The sequence below is a fragment of the Musca autumnalis genome, unplaced genomic scaffold (genome assembly GCF_047663935.1).
Source record: "Musca autumnalis isolate F117 unplaced genomic scaffold, ASM4766393v1 scaffold_3, whole genome shotgun sequence".
Lineage (NCBI taxonomy): Eukaryota > Metazoa > Arthropoda > Insecta > Diptera > Muscidae > Musca > Musca autumnalis.
Genome location: NW_027411866.1, coordinates 173,089,355 through 173,104,879, shown reverse-complemented (window position 1 = coordinate 173,104,879; position 15,525 = coordinate 173,089,355). Strand labels below are relative to the sequence as shown.

At 36.8% G+C, this 15,525-nt stretch overlaps 1 protein-coding gene across 2 annotated transcripts in view; it reads right to left on the bottom strand.

Moving 5' to 3' along the window:
• Positions 1 to 7,972: 7,972 nt before the first annotated feature.
• The window catches only part of LOC141398209 (uncharacterized), a 49,221-nt gene continuing 41,668 nt past the window's right edge, over positions 7,973 to 15,525 (bottom strand). For both annotated transcript variants that reach the window (XM_073975442.1, XM_073975443.1), the window contains exon 2: positions 7,973 to 10,505. In XM_073975442.1, coding sequence (XP_073831543.1) covers positions 8,275 to 10,476 — 2,202 coding nt within the window. In that variant the 5' untranslated portion in view covers positions 10,477 to 10,505 and the 3' untranslated portion in view covers positions 7,973 to 8,274. The remainder of the gene's footprint in view (positions 10,506 to 15,525) is intronic.

The window sequence follows — 15,525 nt, the reverse complement described above, 5'->3', positions numbered from 1 at the left end:
ACATATGTATGCAAATACAAACAAATATATTCGAATTAAAACAAATGTTCTGATTATTTTTCAAACATTCCGTTACCTTATTTATTACTTATCAGTATTATGTCGGATAAAAATAATACAATGTCCAAACTTTATGAAGGGTGACGTAGGGGATGAATGATACCAAGGAACGGTCTTAACCGGCTTTAACATGGCAAAACCCAGGACTTATCTTGGTCCCTCTTTCATCTCAAGTGGACACTGACCTCCCCGTGGTGTCACCAGGGAGATGCCTTTAACACCCGTTAAAAGTAGTGAGCTAACATGTGCCGCGCGTTCACCCATAAGAACGATAAAAACTTGGGTTGGGCGTTGGGCTAGTAACTCACCCCGTCAAAACAGCTTACTATGAAAAAACAAAGAAAAATAAGAAAAACAAACCCCTCTAAAGTTGACGACCCCCGAAAACGTATTAAGGACCATGATCTGCGAATCTGCACCTGGAATGTCAGGACTCTTTACAGAGTAGGTGCAGTTTACGCATTGGCGGATGTACTTGACAAGTACAATGCTGATATTATCGCCTTACAGGAAGTGCGATGGAATCGGGCAGACGTAAAGATCACAAACGATTACGCAATGTATTATAGCTGCCATGAAACGAAGCATGAGCTAGGTGTTGGATTCATGGTAAACCGGAGGCTTAAAAATCTTGAGAGAAAGACGAACAGACCAAGGATATATTCTACGAGCGCCTAGAGAGAGTATATGACCGCTGCCCTGGCCATGATATTAAGATTGTTCTAGGAGATTTTAATGCTAAAATTGGAAGGGAAAATATATTCGGTCCCACGGTCGGCAAATTCAGCCTTCATGAGGTAACATCCGACAACGGAATGAGGCTGATTGATTTTGCAGCGGCAAAGAACATGGTAGTGAGCAGCACCAGATTCCCACAAAAACAAAAAATCAGATTGATCATGTTGTGATAGATGGAAGACACTCGTCCAGTGTGTTAGATGTCCGATCGATTCGAGGTGCGAACATCGATTCGGACCATTTCCTTGTAGCAGCCAAGGTACGCACTCGTCTTAATGTTGCGGCAAAAGTGCGATCTAACACAGGACGGAAGCTGGATGTCGAGAAGCTGCAAACACAACAGACAGCACAAGCCTACTCCGCTCAACTGACTCGCATGCTGGAAAACAGCACTCCATGTCCCGATAATGTAGAAGCACGTTGGCAAAGAATAGCCCACTCCCTTCAGACTGCCGCAAAAGCCATACTTGGGTACCAAAAACATCCACCTAAAAATTTATGGTACGATCAGGAGTGTCGTAAAGCTACAGAAGAAAAGAACGCGGCATATAGAGCAACACTGCATTCAGTAGCAACACTAAGAACGAAAGAAACTTATCGGGAGAAGAGGAGAGAGGAAAAGCGTATTTTCAGGATAAAGAAGAAGGAGCGAGAAAAACGAGAGCGTGAGAAACTCGAGATGTTCAGGAGTCAGAATGAAGTCCGAAAATTTTACCAGAGTGTAAAACACCAGACTGAAGGATATGGTGGAGGCACATTCTCCTGCAAAGATGACCAAGGGAATCTGGTAACTGATACAGATAGCGTACTGAGGATCTGGAAGTAGCATTTTATGAAGCTTTTGGTATCGAATATGGATGGCGATGAAGATACCCCAGAACCAATCGTAAATGACAATGTTGAATGTCTACCACCTATCCAAAGCGAGGTTACAACAGCCATTAATCGGCTGAAAAACAATAAGGCAACAGGAGCTGATGGACTTCCCGCCGAATTGTTCAAGACCGGTGGCGAAATGCTGGTAAGGAGTATGCATCAGCTAATTTGCGAAATTTGGCAGGAAGAAAGCATACCCAACGATTGGAACCTCAGCCTACTATGTCCCGTACATAAGAAAGGAGACAAAACGGTTTGTGAAAATTACCGAGGTATAAGTCTCCTTCCCATCGCATACAAAGTGTTGTCGAGCATACTGTGTGAACGGTTAAAACCCATGGTCAATGAAATAATCGGGTCATACCAATGCGGTTTTAGACCTGGTAAGTCGACAATTGACCAAATCTTTAGACTGCGCCAAATATTGGAGAAGACCCACGAAAGGCAGATCGACACATACCACTTATTCGACAGCCCAATTAGAGCGAAGGTGTTTCAAGCCATGTCTGAGTTTGGCATCCCAGCAAAACTAATTCGACTATGCAGGATGACATTGGCTGACACAAGATCAGCGGTTAAAATAGGAAAGAAACTCTCCGAGCCTTTCAACACAAAACGAGGTTTCAGACAAGGTGACAGTCTATCGTGTGACCTATTTAATATCCTACTGGAAAAGGTCATACGAGATGCGAATATATATACGGCCAGAGACAAAAACAGCACGATATACAATAAAGATGTAATGTTGCATACGCAGATGACATAGACATAATAGGTAGATCAGAGCGATGCGTAACAGCCACCTTTGCAAAAATTGAAAAAGAGTCTGCCAAAGTGGGTCTTACAGTCAACGGCGATAAGACGAAGTTTATGCTATCAACACGCAAGTCGTCCAGTAGACTCGGACCAACTGTGGATGTTGATAATTATAAATTTGAGATAGTAAATGACTTTATCTATCTCGGCACCGCCATAAATAAAGCCAACAATATAAGCCTTGAAATGAAGAGAAGAATAATATTGGCCAACTGATGCTACTTTGGTCTAAGTAAACAGTTTAAAAGTAAAACCACCTCTCGTCAAACAAAACTTACGCTCTACCAGACACTGATACTACCCGTACTTATGTATGGGTACTTGCGACAGCAGATGAGGCAGAACTTGGTGTGTTTGAGAGAAAAATTCTTCGAAAGATTTATGGACCAATATGCGTTGACGGTGAATACCGACGTCCGATGGAAGGACCAAGTTGAAGAAGATATCACAGAACATGGCATCCAAAATTGGAGAAGTAAAGTAAAAGATCGGTGCGTTTGAAAATCTATTCTTAGTTCGGCTTATGGAACAAGACGTTCTGTTTAATATAAAAGCCATCTAACATATCTAACATACAAAGTTTATGAAAAAAATTATATTGAGATTGGCTGACTTCCGAAACGTCAGTTGCTTTGTATTCGTGCATGAAACTAGGGGTTCTTAGGTCGAGTTCCATACTAGAACCCCTAGTTTTATGCACGAATACAAAGGAACTGACGTTTCGGAAGTCCGCCATAAATTATTAGTTGCAGATTTATTCAAACTTTTGTAACAAAGGCTGACTTCCGAAACGTCAGTTGCTTTATAGTTGTGCATGAAACTAGGGGTTCTTAGATCGAGTTCCCCAATACTGCAATTTCATAAAACTACTCTATTATTATACTTGTTACATGTCCTGTACTTCTTCTTCTTCTTTATTTGCCTATTCGTTTTACGAATTTATGGCGATCAGTGCAATTACATAAAATATATTACATTATATTAAGTGATTATATGTATTTATAAGTTGTTTATTATTTCGGCAAAAGATTGTCGATTTCTGCACCTGCTGAGTAGAGTTGAGGCATCATTTATGCCGGTCCATTCCTGAATATTGTTAATCCAAGACTTCTCTTTTCTTCCCCTGGACTGTCTGCCTTCTATTCTGCATCGGATGATGTTTTGGAGTAGTTTGTATTTGCTGTTTCGCATGATGTGTCCAAGATATGCTGTTTTTCGTTTCTTTATTGTACGTATAAGCTCTTTTTCTTGGTGTATTCTTCGCAGTACTTCATTGTTCGTTGCAAACTTGGTCCATGGTATTTTGAGAATTCGCCTGTAAGTCCACATCTCGAAAGCTTCAAGTTTTTTCATGTCAACTGCCTTCAGGGTCCACATTTCGACTCCATATAGCAAAACAGACCATACATATGTTTTCAGATATCTTAGTTTTGACTTTATAGTAATATCATGACTTAAAAAAATTTTCTTGTATTTTACAAAAGCTTCTCTCGCCATTTCGATTCTGCTTCTTATTTCATTTGAAATGTTCCATTTGTCATTTATTGTGACGCCGAGGTATTTAAAGCTATGTACTCTTTCCACGTCCATATCTTTAATTTTTAATTGTGTTTGATTACTCATATTTTCTTTGGAAATAACCATGTACTTAGTCTTTTTAATATTTATCTTTAGACCATATCTTTCACTGTGCGTTGTTAGTCTAGTAAGTAGGTATTGCAGCCCTGCAATGCTATCGGCTAGTATGGTTGTGTCGTCGGCATATCTAATATTGTTGAGAAAAGTACCATTAACCAGGATTCCTTTTTTGACATCATTGATAGATTCTTGGAATATTCTTTCGGAGTATACATTGAACAATAAGGGGGATAATATACATCCTTGTCTGACACCTTTTGATATTACTATGTCTTCCGTGCATTCTCCGTTTACGTCGACATGTGCAGTCTGATGCCAATACAAGCTTTTTATACATCGAATTTCATTCTGCCCGATACCAATGGACGTAAGAATCTCTATTAACTTGTCGTGCTGTACTGTATCGAAAGCCTTTTCGTAATCAATAAAGCATATATATACATCTTTTTGAACAGCTTTGCATTTTTCAACTAGGATTTGTAGGGAAGAAAGAGCTTCGCGGGTTCCCATGCCTTCCTTAAAACCAAATTGGGAAGCACCCATAACTTTTTCACACTTCTCATATATTCGCCCATGAATTATTTTTAGGAAAATCTTCAATGCATGGCTCATTAGACTGATAAGTCTGTAGTCACTGCAGTGTTTCGGCTGTGTTTTCTTTGGTATAGTTATAAACTTTGATCTCAGCCAGTCATTTGGGTATTCCCCGGTCTCATATATGTAATTAAATAGCTTGTTCAGGATATTAATGTTATCTCCGTCTATTAACTTCAATATTTCCGATGGAATCTCATCAGGACCACATGCTTTTTTAAGTTTTAAGGATTTTACTGCTGACTCAATTTCTTGTTTGGTTATAGATGTTCCTTCTGGCGGTTCATTCGTCATCATCACATATGTTGATCGGTTCTGGTCGGCAAAAAGGAGCTTTATGTACTCCTTCCATATTATCATCTTTTCTGATATATCAAAAATAGGTTCATTTTCCTTATTGTATAGAATTTTAGGTATTGATTTGCGGTATACACCTGCCATTTCTTTGATCTTTTTGTGAAGATTGAAATCGTCATTTAATTGTTGCAATCTTTCAATCTCCTGGCATTGCCTGTTTATGAGATTATTTTTCGCAATTCTGATTGCGGATTGTATTTCTCTATTTAATTCGTAATATAATTCGTAGTTTCGATTTTTATGTCTTTGACGTTCCTCCATCAGATCTAGTATCTCCTTTGTCATCCATTCATTCTTTTGTGGTTTTGTTGTGATTCCTAGATTATTGTCCGCTATGGATTTTAGCGTATTTTTAACAGAATTCCACATCTGTTCACTATCTGCAGCTTTAATTTTTCTAAATTCTTGATCAATGATCTCCCTCATTCTTGTCCTTACCCTTGGTTCCTCCAGTTTTCCAGTATTGAGTTTTCCACGTGTTTTTCTCTTTGCGTTTCTCTTCAATTTTGCTCTTATTTTTGTCATTAACAGGATATGATCCGATGGAACATCTGCCCCTGGATATGTGGATGTCTTCATTACACATGAAGAAAAGCGTTTATTGATCAAAATATAATCTATCTGGTTCCGTATTATATTTGTTGGTTTGTCCTGAGGGGATTTCCAGGTATACAATCTTCTTTTTGGCAAGCAGAACATTGTATTTGTAATTTTCAGCCCATATTCTTGACAGAATTGAATAAGTCTGTCACCTCTATCATTTCTCTCGCCTAGTCCAAATTTGCCTGTTATGCCTGGTACAATATCTTGTCCAACTTTGGCATTAAAGTCTCCTTGGATGATAGTTATATCATGGGGTTTTGTCATATTTATTAGGTATTTTACATCTTCGTAAAAATCTTCCACTTCTTCTTTGCTCTTGTCTGCAGTGGGCGCATATACTTGTATAATATTTAGTTTTAAGGGTTTTGTTTCTAACTTTATAAGCATTGCTCTGTCAGATTTTGGTACAAATCCTGTTACGCATTGTGCTATGTGGTTTTTTAAAATGACACCTACTCCGTTTCTATGAGTTCTATTCAGGTTTCCTGAGTAAAATATTTTGACATTTTGAGATGCAAATTCTCCATTATCAGGCCACCATGTTTCGCAAACTCCAAGTATATCAATATTCAGTTTATTCATCTCATTAATGGTGTTAGCTAATTTTCCAGATTCATATAGGCTTCGTACGTTCCAGGTACCAATATTCAGGTTATTTTTTGTTTTACCTCCGGGGATTCTTAGCACCCTCGTTTGGCCGGAGACTGAGGGCCGTTCATTATTTATATTCATAAATTGCATGATTTTCATGGGATAGTACTCCAGGGGTTTCCCGTTGCCTTCTGAAGGGTTTACAGTTTTCCATCTAGTTTTCAGCCGCTCCTCATGGAGTTCAGACGCTGTTTGCTGCCGCTTTACTTAAGGACAGACGCAGCAACCTGTTGGTCCGCGGGACGTATTTGATTTCCGTCCTACCACCCATATCTGGGAAGCATTCCCCTATCCGCCACCTGGGGACGCGCCCTATAGGGGTTACAGGTTCCCCTGTACAGATTTCCCATAAAAGTGCGAGGAATCCGTTTTATTGGTACTAAATTTTGCAATCAAAATTCATTTAAAAGTCTCCTTTGACTCGAAAACTTGCAATAATTTAATAAAAAAATGTTAAGTAGTTTCTTATTGAAGTAGTTCAAAATTCATCGTTTGCTTGCATAAAATACCACTTTGTTTCATATTTCTAGCTAAATCAAAATATTTAAAAAATATAGATATTTTTATTATTGTTTTATATTTATACCCCCGTTTCTAAAGATAGAAATTATTATTTTTTTGGAGTAGTTAAAAATACTTATTATTACTTAATTTTATATTAATTTTTGTTAGTCGTAACATTATAACATACAAGTATGTGATGAAAATCGATTTCGAGCTCAAAACGAGTCAAAAACGACTGCAGGTGTGATGCATGTACATTTTCCGACATCGAATTGTTTTCGATATCGGTTTCATATTCCATTTTGTTCTATGGAAAATTGATCAAAAAGACGTGTGATTCATGGCGAGTTTTAGGTTATGGCCGAATCATGGGGACTATGAACTTTATATTATACATTTGAATACTGGATAATATATAGTAGACACCCTAAGCATATCCGGAGTACCATATGAAGATCCTATGACTTCCCCCGATGACGTAATTACAGCTTAAAGTACTTAAAATATGCAATTTTGCAAGGTCTGTCATATATTTTCTATATGTTTTTATATATACTCACCATAACTATTTCAAAAACGATTTTATCGAGCGTACAACATCTCCTTAATATATTAATGTCGAAAAACCCCACAAAAATATTTGTTTGTATCCGAAAATAACGAAAGTCTGGGTTAAACTCGTAAAAACAGATTTTGAGCTATATCTCAAAAACAAGAGCTGATGGAGAAAAACCGGGACCGGATTTGAAAATAACTCGCCGATTTCATCTAGAAACAATTGCAACTTCGGTTGAAACAAAAGTCCTGTTGACCAGTGTAATCGTTTATTTTTCTCGTTTCAAAAACGATGTAATAAATTTGGATAGATTTTTTATGAGAAAAAGTTTGAAATGTAAGAACGGGAAAAAAAAGGATAAAATAACATTTATTTTCCTCATTTTTGGCACATTTTGTTAACAAAATACATGATATTTTGATACAAAAAAGCACAGAACAAAAAATCTACTTTTAACATCTGTGTTTTCTCCAAATTGGAAGATATGTTTTTATGCGCTGTTAGTAGTTCTCATCATGTTATAGCACAAGAGTTTCCTCACTAAGCTCTTATATAGGCCAATTTAAATAAAAACACACATTTATTATATTTTCCATTAAATTTTATTTCGGCTTTTGCCTTCGCCACAACAAAAAGTCTTTTATGTCGCTTTCAGCTGGAGATTCGGGATCACTAGTCCGTTTTTTGTGTATGGGAATTTAATGAAATTGAAATTCGATGCGGTTCCCATCACATCTAAATACAATTCACTCGTTTTGGACAAATCGTTTTCATACCAAATCGATTCGAAATTCATCACATACCAGATAGTATGCAGCCTTAAGGTCGAAAGACTAGGTAAATGTGAATTGAAATAAATAAAAAACAAAAACACATTCAAATTATTTATACTGCTGATTAGAATTATATATAGGACTACAATTTGGACAGATACTTTTGTAAAAACCCACTGTGTCACACTGATGACACTTCGGTGAGGGACCATTGGTGTTTCGCAGTTTTGCTGCTAAAAGCTTGCTTAGGCCGGGACCATCAATCGGTGGTATTAGTTTCGTTGTTAATGAAGCATTTGGTGTAGGTGGGTTTGAGGACATTGTTGTGATGTGAGAATATGTTGTTGATGTATTTTGAGACAATGAGGAGTTATTATGCGAAACGACGGGGTTTGTTGGAGGAGTAGCTGCGGCATTAACACAAGTCATAATTGTTGGTGATGATTGTATGGTTATGCCTGTTGCACTAGTAGTTATTAAGGCAGACATTTGCATTGAAGTTGATGTAGAAAATGATGTTGGTGCGGCATTAGATAATGTTTTATTGACGGAAGCTGCAACATCATCATTATTACTATTGTTGTTGTTATTATTATTGACATTGTTGGTTATGTCCTCCTTGTTACTTTTCTTAGAAAGAGATTTCTTTGGAAGTAGCTGATCATGTTTTGCCTTTGTCGGACAATTTTGTATGGTATGATTACATTTACGACAATAACTACAACGTAGCTTTGCTTTATTTGGAGTTGGATTATTTGCTGCTGCAACAGCCGGATGTGGTTTCTTCAAAACTTCGGCAGGGATATTTGTTTGTCTGTTATGTAAAACAACAGTGGTTTTATTTGTTGCATTTTCTTGTGCAGACGTAAACAGTGAGGCAGACATTTGATTTGAAGTTAATTTTGAAAATTGTGTATATGTTGTTGCTGTAGTTTCATTAGATAATGTTTTATTAACGGAGGCTTCAATATCACAACTATTACCATTGCTGTTGTTGTTATTGTTATTATTGACATTGTTGGCAATGTTCTCCATCTTCCGTTCCCTAGCAGGTAATTTATATTTAAATAATTGCATATGTTTTTTCCTTTTCAAACAATATTGTGCCACATGATTATATTTATAACAATAACTACAAACCCGTATTGCCTTCTGTGGAGTTGGACTATTTGCGGCAGAAACAACTGGATGAGGATTCTTCGAAACTTCAGCATGCATAGTTGTTTCTCCGTTAAGTGAACAATCAATAGTTATATTTGTTACATTTTCTTGTACAGACATAATCGGAGTATGGTGTAGCGATTGATTACTCTCACAATTCATTTCGGATTCATCAATAATTGTATTAATTTGATCCATTATATCGAGGTCTATTTGAAAATTTCGATTTTCACTTGCTGTTGACTCTTCTTGATGATTTACATGTATGAATTCCTCTTGTTTATCTGTCATAGTGGTGTCGTCGTCATGGTCAATATTCTCACTTTTAATAACAGCTTCAGCCATAAGATCTTCGGTACGTCTGACCTTAATAATTGAATCCTTATCATTTTCAATACAAATTGTGTGTGGCATAACTTCAGTGCCACTTTCGCTTTGATTGATTTCACTATTTTCTACATTGGATGTTTCTGTTTCACTGTTTGCAACATTTTGTTCCACTTTTGGTTCAACAATTTCCATACCATTAACAGTGGTGGTGTTACTATTTTCACTCGCTTCATTTGTTGTTGGTGGTGAAGTGTAATTTTTTGCACCATCATCTTTATCTTTCTTTAATTTAACAATTTGTTCTCTTAACTCTGCTACACTTGAAATATATCCATATTCCAATTTTGTTTGAACATTTTGCGGTAATAAAGCAAAAATCATATCTAATTTATTTTTCTCACTTTGCTTTGGATCAGACAGTTCTGTTAGTAGTTCATATTTATCATCTATGAAATCCGTTTCTTTAGTGTAATCTTCATATTTATGCTCAAATATGTCTTTATAAACTAGAAATGCTGGCCTCTGGCGACAATATTGATTTTGTAAAGCCGTAATTGCTTCAGACCATGTTGTAAAAAAACATTTTCTTCTATGCCACCATGAATATGCATGATCAGTTAATAAATAGCCCAATTCTCCCAGGGCTTGTTCATCCGATATGGATTTTATTGTTTTATACGATTTTATACATTCGATAAATTGTTGTATCTTTTGTCCACCATAATCGCCATGAAATTTCACCGGACAATCTAATAATGTATTGTATTTTTTCAATAAATTATTTATAATTTCATTTACATTATATTTGCGGAATTCCATTTTATGTTAAAGGGCGGGGACGTCTTTGTCTAGGAGAGAAGTAATAAATAAATAGTACATTAACAAAGATAAGAAGGTATATTATTTTATAAATTATGGATAGCAGTAATGGTATTGTAGACTCAAGGGATTAACCACCCCTAACTCCTCTTTTACAAATTTTAATTAAAATTTTTAGAGTATGAGTATCTGAGAATATGTGTTTAAATTTTCAAATTTATATCAACAATCTTGACAGAAATATGGGTATTGAAAAAGTGGAAAACGTGATGTAAAAGACTGTTGTGTTAAAGGCTAAAGGGTAATACCCAACTAACAACTTGCAATCTTACTTACAAATCTAACGGAATTTTTTGAAATTTGAATAAATGACAAAAAAGATTGACTTAGGATATGAGCATTGAGCAAAAAAGAATGCCGGCTTAACTCTAGTTTAGTAAAAACTCTCCGATTTTTTTGAAATTTTTTCTAGAAGTAGATATTGTTGTGCTGATCACGGAAATGTATAATTTTCTTGGGGGACGGACCCGGTTACCCGGTTATTGGACCCGAAAGTCCTGGCACAAAACACGGGTTGGACCCGGCTCTACTGAACCGATTGCCACAAAATGGGTATCATTGGAAAGCTTATGGAAATACGTATCCAACAAGTGGTCACGTGATATAACCCAAAAACTGATTTTTGGACCCGGATTTTTCCATAAAACCCTCAAAAAGTCGAAAATGGACCCATTATGGGTGCCCGCTTAATGTATGCCAGATTATAGCTCCCACTTCAACCTTTCCAAAATGGTGCTATATGTTGTGATACCTTCTCTGGATCCAGAGATATGGCTCTTAGAATCTCGAAAACCCGGTTTCTCCAAGTGGCTATTTATAGAAAAAAATTATAATTTAAAAAAAAAACATTTTGTTCCCGTTCCACACTGCAAAATATGAGCACTTTAGCGGAACTTTACTAATAACTTTTAAAGGAAAAGGTGTAGATTCCTAAAATTTTGCACAAATGTTTCTTTTATTAGTGGACAGTGTGGGGCTCAAATTGGGCCACATAGACCCGCGGTTTCCTGTAGCGCTCATGTAACGGTGGCTGCCGTTTTTACGTTTTACATTCATTTTTCAATCGATTTTGATGCAAATTGGTATATTGGGTTTTCAGCGGATAGAAAACATATGTACAAAATATTTTCAATATAGGTTCGCGTTTTGGAATAGCCCCCACATGCCAGGTTCCCTCATATTGGGTACTTTAAAGGTTAAAGACAAAAATTGCAGCCGATTTTGATGCAAATGTAAATTTTAAGATGTTAGCGAATAAAAAACCTCCTCACACAAAAGCTGTCAACATAGGTCCATTTCTGGGTGAAGCCCCACAACCCTACACATCTATTAAGGAGTAAAATGTCAATATTTTTTGTTTTCATTTGTATCTACAATGTTTATTGGTCCATTCAGCAGGTCTGCACCATTAATTTTGTTAATAATGTCTTTCACATCAAGTTCAGGTCTGCACTGCATTACAATTTTTAACGTATTTTGGTATTTGCACCGCAGCATCTAAAAATGTTGCACTTTAGGTAAATCACCAATATTTAGAGGTCAAAACTATGAAAAATTGCGAGAGGTTTCTTAATTTTACAGAAATTATCATTGTTAGAATTAGTGAGTCCATTTCTTCAAAACACAGTCAACAATGGCGTTCATTGTCGCGTTTACCTTCCACTTTTGGAAAATGCAACTGAATGAAATTCCCGAAGTCTTTTTAGAAAATCTTGAATATCTCCAAAGACCGCGATACCGCATCAGTTTTATAGCTTTGCGAACAGAGGAGAATCCAATCTTTCAGATTATATATATCTTAACACGTGAATGTACGTAATTCACTTTTGAAATGACCACGGAAAATAAAAAATTACAATTTTGAAAACTTCAAAAAATCACTTCTTTCCGACTAAAATTGCACGAAAACTATAAGGGTTTTTTGCATTTTTTAAAGTGTAAAATATCATAATTATTTTGTAAAATATTAAGAAAAATAAATCATGGCATACTGACTTACCATTTGTCCGCGCCACTCAATTTTTTTAATGAATCAAAAATACATTTCTTACAAAAAAAAAAAAAAATTAAAAAACAAAAGTGCAACTTTAAGTGCATTTTTAAGTCGTTTCGTGAAGTAAATCGGCAAACTGGGTATAGACCATTTGCAGTGGAGTACTTAGCTAACGAATTCAATAAAAGTTTAATTAATTTCATGTACTTTGAAAATCCCTTAAAGTTCCACTAAACTTCCAAAATTTCGCACTGTGCGTTCTCGAGATTTGCCGTCCGTAGGAGAAAGTCTTAAATCCCCGGCCGAAGGCCGGCTATGTAAAGAAACATTTATAATTTAAAAGAAAAATGTGTTCCCGTTCCCTAGATTTGCACCTCTCCATAGGAGAAAGCCTTAAATCCCCGGCCGAAGGCCGGCTACTTAAAGAAAAATTTATAATTTAAAAGAAAATTTTGTTCCCGTTCCCGAGATTTGCGCCTGTCCATAGGAGAAAGTCTTAAATCCCCGGCCGAAGGCCGGCTATTTAAAGAAAAATTATAAGTTAAAAGAAAATTTTGTTCAATTTAGAAATTTAAAATTTCCCATAGACACCTATAATGTAAAGAAATGAGCCCTACAGAACCGAGTTCTGAAGATTCTAAGGGCCATATCTATGGATCCAGAGAATGTATTACAACATATAGCACCATTTTGGAAAGGTTAAAGTGCGAGCTATAATCTGACATACATTAAGCGTGCTCCCATAATGGACCCATTTTCGACTTTTTGAGGGTTTTATGGAAAAATCCGGGTCCAAAAATCAGTTTTTGGGTTATATCATCAGACTACCTGAAAATAACCCCATCATATGACCACTTGTTGGATAGGTATTTCCATAGTAGAGCCGGGTCCAACCCGGGTTTTGTACCCGGACTTTCGGGTCCAATAACCGGGTCCGTCCCCCAAGAAAATTATACATTTCCGTGATCAGCGCAACAATATCTACCTCTGGAAAAAATTTCAAAAAAATCGGATAGTTTTTACTAAACTAGAGTTGTTCCAGAATGCCTTGTGTAATCGACAATTATTTAACCCATATCGTACCGAAACTAATTTTTTATTTATTTTTTAAAAACAAAACACTTTTTTAGGGTAATTAGGACCCACTGATGTCAAAAATCAACTCAAAAAACAATTTTCCGATTTTTCGTTTTCCCGGAAAGTGGTGTTCGAAATTTCGAATATGTATTGAAGTAAAATAAAATTGATTTATTTGCCGTTTTATTGGTTTATTTCACACATTTTGTATGAAAAAATTGTTGAAGATTGGTATTGAGACTTCTTTGGACATACAAAACTTGTTGAAAATTTAACATTTTTCATCCATAAAATTTTTTTGAAAAAAAGTTATTTTACTTTTCGAAAAATCGAACACCAAGTACGAAATGGGTTAATCCATTTAAAGCCACTGGTGTAAAAGCCAGCGAAAAATTTACACAAAAATACGTTTTTATTTGGTTTTCTTTTTTTGGTATTTGATAATTGTGACGTAGGGGATGGAAGATACCAAGGAACGGTCCTGACCGGTTTTAACATGGCAAAGCCCAGGATTTATCTTGGTCCCTCTTTCATCTCAAGTGGACACTGACCTCCCCGTGGTGTCACCTGGGGAACTGCCTTTAACACCCGTTAAAGGTAGTGAGCTAACATGTGCCGCGCGTTCACCCATAAGAACGTTAAAAACTTGGGTTTGGGCGTCGGGTTAGTAACCCTCCCCTAGAAAAAACAGCCTACTATGAAAAAACGAAAGAAAAGAAAAACAAACCCCTCTAAAGTTGACGAACCCCGCAAACGTTTTAAGGACCATGATCTGCGAATCTGCACCTGGAATGTTCGCACTCTTTATAGAGAAGGTGCAGTCTTCGCATTGGCAGACGTACTTGAAAAGTACAAGGTCGATATTACTGCCATACAGGAAATACGATGGATTGGGAAAGGCGTCACAACAACACCTAAAGGTGACGCACTGTATTATAGCTGCCATGACGTAAAGCATGAGTTTGGTTGCGGATTTGTAGTTAGTCGGAGACTAAAACATCTGGTATCCAGCTTCACCCCAGTGAATGAAAGACTTGCTGCAATTCGAATAAAAGCTAAATTCTTCAACATCAGCTTTATTTGCGCTCATGCTCCCACTGAAGAAAAGGACGAACAGACCAATGATATATTTTACGAGCGCTTAGAAGAAACATATGACCGTTGCCCTGCCCATGACATTAAAATCATTCTAGGCGATTTTAATGGCAAAATTGGAAAGGAGAATATCTTTGGCCCAACAGTCGGGAAATTCAGTCTCCACAGTGAAACATCTGACAATGGTATGAGGCTGATAGACTTTGCAGCTGCAAAAAACATGGTAGTTAGCAGTACCAGATTTAATCATCTCGATATTCATAAGGGCACCTGGCTGTCTCCAGATCAAAGAACAAGTAATCAAATTGATCATGTTGTGATAGATGGAAGACATTCATCCAGCGTGTTGGATCGTTCCGAGGCGCAAACATTGATTCGGACCACTACCTTGTTGCAGCAAAGGTACGTACCCGTCTAAAAGTTGCAAATAAAGCACGAACAGATACAACGCGGAAGTTGGACATCGGTAAGTTGCAAAACACAACAGATAGCCACAGTAATATTCCACTCAACTAGCCCAATAGCTTTACGCGAGCACTCCTTGTCCCGATAATATAACAACACAATGGCAAAATATTGGCCACTCCATGCAAACAGCCGCAAAATCTATACTTGGATTCCAGAGACCTCCACAAAGGAATTCATGGTATGACCAGGAGTGTCGTGCTGCTACCGAAGAAAAAAATGCGGCATATAGAGCTACTTTACAAACAGTAGCAACGCGTAGCGCACGAGAGAGATATCGGGAGAAAAGGAGAGAAGAGAAACGGAAAAGCGGGAGTGTGAAAAAATCGAGATGTACAGAAGCCAGAATGAAGTCCGAA